The 10,941-nt window shown below is 46.6% G+C and overlaps 1 protein-coding gene across 2 annotated transcripts in view; it reads left to right on the forward strand.

Annotated features, from left to right (window-relative positions):
- Window positions 1–10,941, forward strand: part of MTHFD1 (methylenetetrahydrofolate dehydrogenase, cyclohydrolase and formyltetrahydrofolate synthetase 1) — an 83,589-nt gene that overhangs the window by 150 nt on the left and 72,498 nt on the right. The window contains exon 2 of one of the 2 annotated variants that reach the window (XM_019518448.1): window positions 7–32. In XM_019518448.1, the coding sequence (XP_019373993.1) occupies window positions 7–32 (26 nt within the window). Of the gene's footprint in view, window positions 1–6; window positions 33–2,022; window positions 2,070–10,941 lie in introns of those variants that run through there. The other variant, XM_019518450.1, reaches the window with a different exon arrangement.

The raw sequence follows: 10,941 nt of genomic DNA on the forward strand, positions 1-10,941 counted from the left end.
GACCAGGTGCTCAGCGGCAAGGCGGTGTCCGCGTACGTATCCGCGGGGCCGGGTCGCCTCGCTGCCCCTGTCGGGGGGCCGCGGGGTGGGGTGTCCCGGGGCAGGACCCGCTCCCGAGCGCCTCGAGCCGGGGGTAATCTGTGTCATGTCTGTCGCCGCCGGCCGTCCCGGCTAATCCTAGTTAAGAGGCAGGGTCCGCGTTAAGAGGGAGCTCGTGAGAGTAAGGCTTGGACATTGTAACCTGGGGAGTCTCTGACCAGATTGCTCCTTCGCTTAGTGGATTTGTTAACCCAGAAAAGGGTTTAATTTGTTTTGAGCCCCCCCAAGAGTTGCAGTGTCAGATGTGACAAAATCAGACCTCTGGAGAGAGCCCGAGGTGTCGGGAGCCCATGTTCCCCTGGTGAGCGGAGCAGGGCGTGATTCAAAATGATTCGGGCTGCGAGTGGAAACGGTGGCCCCAGCCTGTTTGGGCGGGAGTCGAAACCTGGGACTGTGGGATCCGGGTTGGGTGCTTCGCCTCAGTGGATGGTGTGCTACAGAGGTAGATACTTTAATGCAGGGTTTGGCGACTCACGGCCTGTGGGCCGGGTCCAGCCCGTGGAGCTGGTTTATGCACTCGGGGGAGAGCGATGGTGGGAAGTGTTCGAGCCGCCCCCACGTGCGTTGAAGAAGCAGCAGTGGCATCAGGGGAGGGGGAAGCAGTGGCATCAGCTCTGGGCTCGGCATTGGAGGTGCAGGTAGGGTGATCACTCATCCCTCGTTGGGCAGGAGAGTCCCAAAATGCAAACCTCAAGTCCCGGTCCCGGGCTGAACGACTCCAGGATGGCATTTGTCCCAGATTCCCGGTATCGTGTAATGGTTCTCAGCAGAAAGACATGGGAAATGGTGGGTTTCCCACTGCAGACTGGCAGAGTTCAAGCCTGAAAGGGGCTGCTTGGGACTGGGGGGAGCGGGACACTGGTAATATAGCCAGGCAGCAGTGGAGAGCAGCTCCCTGCAGGTGAGTCTGTGAGAGGACGGGGCAGATAATGGCCCCCACAGTGAGGGAGGGAGTGGGGTTGGGGCTACTGGGTCTGTGGATGCTGCCCAGCCAGGGTGGTGCATAGGGGAAAGGGGCATGTGCCCTCCCAGATTTGCTTGCAGGGTGGGGAAGGCACAGGCTCAGGGTTCCTTGCCCTGCTGCCCTCTCCCCAGGAGAAGAGGCTTGGTGCTGCTGCCACAAGTCCCATGCCAGCTGTGCCTCCATGGTGAGGTGCCCCCTGCCTGCCAGCCAGCAGTGGCATGGGGTCCCCAGGGGAGGACAGGGAGCCTTGAGCCCACAGAAGGTAGCCCACATCCTCCCCCACAGGCTCCACTTGACTCTGCTCTGCTGTGTTGCGGGTTGGGGAGAGGCAGGCAGGCATGTGTCCCGCCTTTCCATTTTGAAAAGGTGGAAGCACCCTAGGTGCAGGCTGGGTTGGATATGGCCTGCACTCAGAGCTGAGCTCTATGGAAGCTGCTGCCCACTGCACAACCTTGCTGACCCCTGCTTTAATGGATTTTTGAGCAGGGTGGAGCAGAATTGTACTTAAGTGCCTAAGTCCACTAAGATGCCCAATAAGTGGAATGGACTCTGACCCAAGTACTCATAACATGCCTGTCCATTGCCTCAGTAGGGGGTCTCCAGTTCTGACCAAATCATACATGTAATAACCTCTCCAAATAATACTCTTGGTGACGTCTGGTAGGACCCATGTCTGCAAGCAAAGCAAGCTGCCAGTGTGGCTTTTCCAGTCTGTGAACAGCCCTGTAATAAAGGAAGTTGGGATGGTGCTATAGATTGTCAGCTTCTTGAAGAAGTGCAAGGCAGGGAAGGCCAAAAGTGTCAAGACAGTACTCCATGGAGAAAAAAACCTGTTTCTTAACTGTCTTTAGAAATGGGTTGAAACTTTTCATTTTAATCTTGCTTAATAACAATGTTGCCTTCTCAAAATGTTTTCTTCCTGTTTCTTCTTTTTTTTTTTCCTGCTTTCATTCTGTATTGCACCCATGACCTGAATGCTAATCCAGTGTCTTGTGACTGACTCCCAGTTAGTATCTTCATGCTGAGATTTCATTTACTGAAATGTTGGCACTATGGTGAAATCTCTGCTTGGTTTTAAAGTCCCTTCTCTATTTGTTTGGTGCTGTTAGACCCTTCCTAGATTTCAGTAGGGGGATAGAGGAGAGATGTAAATGTAGTGTATTGTTGTTTTCTGCTCTTATCCCTTGTTTCTGTTGTTGCTAAACATCCATGTGGAGCAAAGGACCTGAAGACCTTCCCTTAGTCCTAGAAAGACTTTGTATGAAGCACTAAGTAGGGGTTCATCAGAAGAAGAATTCATGTGGGGTGCCACTGTTTGACAGCTTGGGACCCTCGGATCCTGCCCTGAGAGATCAAGCTGTAGGAAGTGACCCCCAATCTGCTGTAAGACATTGGGGCCTGGGTCTGAGCGGGGTTTGGGCCTTTGCAGGCTCCACTGGCTCAGCCTTATTTGGGTGCTTAGTTATTCAGAAAATTGCCCTGAAATGTCTTGGGTTGGTCCTTCAAAATCAGTGACCGCTTCTGATAATTTTCAATCAAAATGATGTATTAATTTGGTTGGCAGCAAAGCAAGGATGAGATCTCATGAGTTTCAGATGTAACCCATTAGAGCCTGCAGTTTCATAGCCTTGGGATTCAACACCTCAGGATTTTACACTTAATGCCTGCAGAATTTAGTGTCAGCCTGGGGGAGTTTGTACATTTATTTTTGCAGACCTGCTACCCTTGGTACAGAAATTGTCCCTGAAATGTAGTAGGTCCTTAGGAATGATACCTGGTGCAGTTGTAACCTGATTTATACCTTTTGTGATGCCTAATCTGATGCAATGAGTAGTTTCCAAACTGATCATTCACAAATCATGGTGTTTCTGAATTTTTGTTTTGAACCTCTTAATTTTTTGGCAATGCCTTTTCCATTTGTTTCAATGTATAATCAACAGCTCAGTGTCAGATTTTGAGAAATAGCTAGTTAGGGATTCCCAGGAATCTAGTGAGGCATTCCATTCTTGAGCTTATAAATCTGCTGGGAAAACTCCATTTTCTGTTTTTACTTGTTAAAATTACAGTAGCATCAAGACTGAGATCAAGGCTCCACTGTGCCATGTGCTCTATAAATACCCAGGAAGAGGTGATCCCTGCCCTGAAGAGCTTGCAGTCTAATTTGACAAGGCAGACAGAGTGGGAGGGAAGATAAATGAGTCCTTTAGTAGAGGAGGGAAACTGAGGCATAGGAAGACTTGCCCAAAGTTGCATGAGAAATCCACAGCAGAGCTGGAACCAAATTCAGATCTCTCAGGTCTCTATCTAGTGGTGGGGGCAAGTCGTTTTGGCAGGTGTGTCACAAATTAGCTCTGCATCTTTCCAAACTGCTACTCAGATCTCCATCCTCTGCCCAATCTACTGCTCTGCTTTCTGCTTGCTGCCCTGTGTTCCCTGCATGATCTGCTGCTCTGCTTTCTGCCTCTACCGTTGTGCTGTCTGTCTCCTCCCCAGTTGGCCACATGCCACACACAAGCTGCTTGTGCCATATGCTTTCTCCTGTGCCTTCCCACGGCACTAGCGTTCTCTCAGACTATGCCAAAAAATGAAGAGCCAGCCTTCCTTTTTGCAGAGTTTAAACAGGGCCATCTAACTTCCAAGCAGCCAGGGGCCACATACTGCATGGGCCACACCTTGGTGAGCTACAGCCCCTGGGCAACATGGTGCATAGGCAGTTCCCTTGCTGCATGCCCGCGCAAGCACCGTCATGTCTCCTGTACCACGTGCCCATGTGGGCATCCTTCTGTTGCTGCATCCTGTGGGCACACTATGAATAGCCTTTATGCATAAAAGTTCTGCAGAAGAATTAGGGAAATAATTACAGCTGCATGTGGAAATAATTCTCCTTCCTTATTGCCCTGTTTCTGCCAGATTCTTTGACCACTGCAGCAAAATCAATAAAGAGCATTTTGAGCTTCGGTCTGTACCTAGATTTCTGGAAATTAAATATTAGGAGGAGGTTGAGGGAAGTGACACTTTTTGTGTCCTGTACCTTTTTCTTTCTCTTTTGGTCCCATAGGAAAAGGTTGAGCCAAAAGACTTAAAGAGCAGAAGCTATCACAGGGCAAAGTGTAGGGACAGAAGTATTTCAAGTCAGTCAAAAGCGTGTAAGATAAGGTCCAGTTTAGTGGCCTGTCCATATAAAAAGGGTGCACGTAATGGTGCAGGGGGGAGGCATTTCAGGTATTTCAAAGCAAGTCCTTTATTGCCTGGGTTCATTCTAATATATAGTGAACACATTTCTGTAACAACTTGTGGAAAGTTAGGGCCCTGCTGGCAGGGTGACTATTTAGTTGGTTTTTCTGTAGTCATTACTTTATCCTTTTATCAAAAAGAAGGTGTTGTTTATAGGTCAGTCAAATATTAACTGATAAGGAGGATCAGATGTAGTTAATGATCAGAGGTCTGCAAAATCACACTAGGCAAGTCAGTTTTTCATGGAATTTCCTCAGTACAATGAACTCAATCTAGTCTGTTTCTGTCAAAGAATCACAAAAAATAGTTACTGTTGTCCCTGCGCTCTAGTTCCCTTCCCCTGGGCTTGTTTTTGACATAGTCAAATAGAGAGAAGTATGAGATTTTGTCTTCTGTTGTGTGAACCACTCCCATGGAGAAAAAAGATACTTAGCTGAGGAGACAATAAGGCTAACAGTATACATGGAGACTCACTTTTCTCAAAATGCTGGCATATGCTCGAAGAAAAATTAACAAAAGGTTTCATAATTTTAAGCACTAGCTGAAAGAATAGTAAGTGCAAAAATGAGGTGGGGGTGGGGCGTGTATGTGAGCTTAGCTTAAAAGTCCCTTTGAAAAATGTGTGCCTGGCTAATACTGTCTCAATAAAAACAGGTTTTAATGCCCAGGGCTATGTATGACATACTGTGGAGTGCCTGGGGGCGTGGTAGACATTGATCTGAAATGTTTCTAGTTAAGTATGACTGTTATGTTACAAGTTCATCCCTAGGTTTTGTTGTAGATACAGAAGAGTAAATAGTTTACAAGAAGAACCTTTGTTAAGCTATAAATAATTGATTCACAAGAGTGGGAGGGCATTGTTTTAAGAATACCTGGGCACAGTAATGCTCCAAATGCCATGTCTGTTTATTGGTGTATTTCCCTGGAATGATCATGCTGTAAATGTCTTAGTTCTGAGAATCAGCTTTCTATTGCTGTTAATCAATACGGCTTGTCTTCACTGTAGCACTAAGGTCCAGTCATCCAACCTGAATTACCTTAGCTCCCTGGAGAGCACCCATATTGTGAAATGACACTGGAACTACACTGAGTAACTGCGTTAGCAGCAAGGCAGACTGGACTAGCAGAGTGTGACTGTACTTGGGACAAGCTGGTTGGTGGTTTGGGCTGTGAACAGGCAGGACTTTAAGCATCTCTCATCTGGATTTGCTTCAACCTCCACCTCCCAGAGTGGGCCACTTTGCATTTGAGTTCCTTTAGCTGGATCTACAGATTTCTGGGTGTGAGAGAGTTTGGTTAGGGGCAAAACTTAAGTTATAGCTTGAGTGCGGTAAAGACAAACCCTTAAGCTTTCTCCGGAGTAGGACTCACACTTCTGCCCAAAACCACTTTTGAAAACATATGCTTATTTATTCTGATCCTGTTCTGAAAAAGCTGCTCAGTGTGCTCAGAGTGGTCACGTCCAGATAAGTGTGGCTGTGCAGTGGCCCCCCGGGTAGGTCTTGCTTGACCAATCTTATTTCCTTTTACGACCAGGTGACCTATCACCTGGACAAGGGAGAAGAGATTGATGTCATATATCTTGACTTTAAAAAAGCCTTCGATCTGGTATCCCATGATCACCTGTTAGCAAAACCGACTAACTGTGGCCTTGGCTTCACCACAGTCCGCTGGCTGGGGAATTGGCTCCGTGGTTGGTTCCAGAGGGTTGTGGTTGACAGAAGACGATTGTCGTGGTGCACAGTGACCAGTGGGGTCCCTCAAGGCTCTGTCCTTGGGCCTATACTATTCAACATTTTCATTAATGATGTAGACATTGGTATCAGACACGGACTGGCCAAGTTCGTCAACAACACCAAACTTTGGGGTAAAGCGTCCACACTGGTGGACAGGAGGGTGGCCCAGGCTGACCTTGACAGGCTCAGGAAATGAGAACCTGATGGTGTTTAACACCGAAAAACGCAAGGTTTTCCACGTTGGGAATTAAAAATCTGCAGCATCCTTATAGGCTTAGCAGTGTTACACTGGCTAGCATTATAGACAAAAAGGACTTGGGGGTCATGATTGACCACAAGATGAACATGAGCCATCAATGTGATCTGATCCTGTTCTGTTCTCGCAGCTAGTAAAGTGAGCAAAATGCTGGTTTGCATCCATAGATGCTTCTCTAGCAAATCCCAGGACGTCTTTCTCCCATTGTACTCGGCCTTGGTGAGGCCGCAGCTGGAGTACTGCGTCCAGTTTTGGGCTCCACAATTCAAAAAGGATGTGGAGAAGCTTGAGAGAGTCCAGAGAAGAGCCACGCACATGATCAGAGGTCAGGAAAACAGACCTTATGATGAGAGGCTGAGAGCTATGGGACTCTTCAGCCTGGAAAAGCGCAGGCTCAGGGGTGATCTGGTGGCTGCCTACAAGTTTATCGGGGTGCTCACCAGGATCTCTGGGAACGTCTGTTTGCAAAAGCGCCCCAAGGGATGACCAGGTCGAATGGTCACAAACTCCTCAATGACCATTTCAGGCTGGACATAAGGAAGAACTTCTTTACTGTCCTAATGTCTATGAAAGCTAAGGCTGCTGTGGCCAACCCAGTAGTGGCCCCAGCTGCCCCTACCCCACCTGGGGCAGCTTGCTGCATGCCAGCGCACTCATGGCATAGTGTTCCCTGGCTTCAACTAGCAGGGGCCCAAGCACACCATCGCTAGTTGTCCCTGGGGAACCAAACGTCCACACGTGTCTGAACACAGGCAGTGGGTGTAGGTGACGGGGAAAAATTCCTGGCTACTAGTTTGCACTTGTGATCCCATCCTTGTTGGCAACAGTGAGGTAGCTTCTGAGAAGGTCTGTTGTAGCTCCCTTCTTTTCTAATCAGTGCCAGTGAGTATTTTTTTAAAATATTTTTCCCTTTCTAATTGCATTTTTAAAACAAAGGGCCTGCTGAAGGAGTGTAGCTCCCAGCCCTTTGGTTGGGGTGTAGAAGTCTTCCAAAGATTTGTTTGTTTTTTCAGACTACTTCACCTGCTTCTTTCTAAAGAGCTGGTTAATCTGTAGAGGTAAAATCATTTCTGCTTCCTGAGTTGGAACAGATTAAATCATTCAGAGCCCAACAAGCAAGGCAGAAAGTCTTAATGAGCACTGTTTCCAGACTGCTTGCTAACATAATGGCAGTAATATCAACCTATTTGCCCTAGCAGCAAATCAAGTGTAGACTCAACTTTTGCAGGCAGAAAAGTCTTTTATTATAGCAGTTCCTTGAGTGAAAAAAGATATACCTGCAAAAAGGTTTTTTCTTCTAATATAATTGCCTTGACCCAGTAGGTAGCCTCATTGTTGGCAAAACTTTTAAGTGTGCCCCAGCCTTGAAACTGTTCAAAACTAAGCAGCAATTAGGGCTTTTAAAAGTAATCATCTTACCCCTTGGGACAAGAATGATGAAATAATGACATGGCCAGGATCAGACAGTGAATGGTAGAGCTGGGAACAGATAAGATTTATGTCCCCTTGCTCCATGTTTCTTCCCTTAGCTGAGTGTCCTCCTCCCTCTTTCTGAGAACTGACTTTAGATAAAGGCCACTGGCTGGATGGCTGGCAGCACCATGGCATGTCCCTGGAAAGTGCCAAACTGACAAGGTCTGTTTGGGGTTGCATGTCTGTGTTCCTAAATGAAAGCTGTTTTTAAGTAGGCGTGTATTGTGCCTAGTTTTAGGATTACAGCGAAGTCGACCTGGATAGGACCTCCAGAGGTCTAGTCCAGCCCCCTGCCTGAGTCAGGATCCTCCCTATCCAAACTATCCTATACAAATCCCTAATGGATGTCATTCTATCCTGGATTTTTGTCAGAATTTCCAACCCCACAGGCTATGATGAACTATTTGCAGACTGCATGTCCTCTGTAGGTTGCTGTTTGGAATGCCCTGCCTTGGAATCTAGGTTAGATGTACCTTTTAATCCTTTACGGGTAGGATGTGGCTGCTCTGGCGTGGGCATCATCTGTTCAGATGTAAATTACAGCTGCACAATCCTGTGGCAATACCTGTGGGCTTAATCCCCAAACTTGGACCCTGATTCAATCAGTGTTAGAGTTGCAGTAGTTTTGCTAGGCTTGTATAGCTAGGAGTGAAGGAGATGTAACATTTGCTTCCTAACAGCTTATCTTGGTATCCTTTGATAGTGCTACAGTTATTAGTCCTCTGGATACTTTAGGATAGGCGGTGTGGGGTCATCCTACTTTTGTGATCCTTTGCTATTTTCAAAGATTCAGGATTTTTCAAATCTTCACAAGAGCTTTATGATCTCAGAAGTAGTGATTCCCTCATTTTATACAAGGGGAACTTGGACAGGATGCAAAGAAGGAATACCCCTTATAGTATGAGAAACAGCCACAGCTCACACCACTATAAAGCTGCCTGAGACTATGGCAAAATAATATACAGTTCAGCCTGGTTATAACCAGCTGCTACGAGAGCAGTTCATTAAAAGAGGGTGTTTACTGTAGTAGGGTTTACCAATTTGCCGCATTATGTTGATAAAAACATGAGTTCCTGTAGTTGGGATGTTAAAAGTGGGAGTTCATTATCGACACGGTTTGTTATAGCAAGGTTGTACTGTACTTCATCCTCCCCAAATAGCACTCCTTGCAAAAGCCAGCACATCTTGAAGGTTAGCAATCAAAGGTTATGGCCACATGAACCATTTAACTCAATTGCAGGTCAAGTGATCCCAATTTAAAAAATAACAGCAGCAAGTCCATATGTGATCTCTAAACTTCCAGCTGCAGTGAGTGTCTCAGGTTGGACTCCTGCCTTTCAGTGTCTAGCCATTTCAGATGAGTTTGTTTGGACCCAGGTGCCCTCCTGCCATTCATTCAGGTTTGTGTTTCAGGGCTTGCTTCTCCAAAGGTCTAAGCCTATTTCAGACCAGTGTCGGGTAAGTACCCAACAAACCCCCTTCCAACACGCTCCTCCCTGTTTCGTGTTGATCAGCCTCTGTCAGTTGGAGCTCTTCTGTTCTGGCACGTGAAAGAGGCCTCCTGGCCGATCAAGTCTCTATTCCATCAGGATTTTAGGGGTTAGAAACCAGCACCTGACACGCCATAGCACATGAGCGAGTTGCTCTGAGGCAAGCTAGGTTATGCACTTAACAGCACATAAGCTCCTTGCAGCAACTGCCTGTCTATGTGCTCTTACCTGTGGTAAATGCAAACCAGCCAACCTGTTTGAGTGTGGGCCAAGTCCCTTCTCCTATTTGCAAACTTATTTAAGATAGCTTTGTTTAGGAGAATTTTAGGATAATGTGTTATCACCTTCAATTTCTAAGTTTATAACAACATTTGGCAGAGCAGAATCAGGTAATTATCAGTCACCCCATTCTGCTCTTATAGTCTTCACTGGATCCAGAGCTGTGTCTCTTCATGTATGGTTTGCCTTGGCTACATGCTAGCCTTTTATAGGGGGTTGTGCATTGTTCCAGTTAATCCCATCTGTCTGCATGTACACATGTATGTACACATACACACTCTCCATCTTGCAACAGAACAAGATGCTTTTTTGTTATATGAGTTATCCAGTCATTTCCTGGCCTTTGTTTCTGGACCCAATTCCTACAGACAGTGTGACAGTTTCTTATTCCAGGAACTATCCATTTCTATACTGAGTGATGTCCTCTCCTTTATCTTTTTTTTGCAGCCATGCATGCCACCTATTAGGGTTAAGCATACCAGGTCATGCAAAAACAAGAACTAGCTGCATTCCTCACCATGGACAACAAAACATTATGGGACTCTTGTTCAGCTTAGTATAATGACCCTTTTTAAAACCACTATAAGCACTTGCATGTTTTGCCCATTGTCCATACAAACATTCATACAGCTTGTTTTAGCTCGTATGACCTTTATCCAATGGGCTCTGTTTCTTTGAGGGGCAAGTTGCCTCTATTTACTGAGAGGTACAAGAGCTCAGAAAAAAGTTCCTATGAGGTGCTGGCTTGCTGTAAATTCTCCCCCTATAGCCACCATACAGCCATCCCCTTTAAACTTTGGAGCTGTGTTCGTAGAATAGTGGTTTGCAACCTTTTTTGACTCGAGGCACCTTTCAGAAAATACCAGCTCTTGGCTTTCACTTTTTTGATTATGGAAAAAATAATAGAGCAGTTCTGTCACAAAGAACTCCAAAAGACTCCAGCAGGTCAGAATGTTTTTGGCACTACGGATTCATATGGGAAATCTCCCATATGAGAAGCTTGAGAGGATGCAGAGGAGAGCCATGTGCATGATAAGAGGTCAGGAAAATAAACCTTATGATGAAAGGCTGAGAGCTATGGGACTCTTCAGTGTGGAAAAGCACAGGCTCAGGGGTGATCTGGTGGCCACCTATAAGTTTATCAGGGGCGCTCACCAGGATCTGAGGGAACATCTGTTCACCAGAAGCACCCCAAGGGATGCAAGGTCGAACGGTCACAAACTCCTTCATGACCATTTCAGGCTGGACATAAGAAGGAACTTCTTTACTGCCCGAGCCCCCAAGGTCTGGAAAAGACTGCCGCCAGAGGTGGTGCAAGCACCCACTTTGAACTCCTTCAAGAGACATTTGGATGTTTATCTTGCTGGAATCCTATGACCCCAGCTGATTTCCTGCCCCTGGGGCGGGGGG

This window comes from Gavialis gangeticus, unplaced genomic scaffold (assembly GCF_001723915.1).
Source record: "Gavialis gangeticus isolate Ggan-Ray unplaced genomic scaffold, GavGan_comp1, whole genome shotgun sequence".
In the NCBI taxonomy this organism is placed as follows: domain Eukaryota; kingdom Metazoa; phylum Chordata; order Crocodylia; family Gavialidae; genus Gavialis; species Gavialis gangeticus.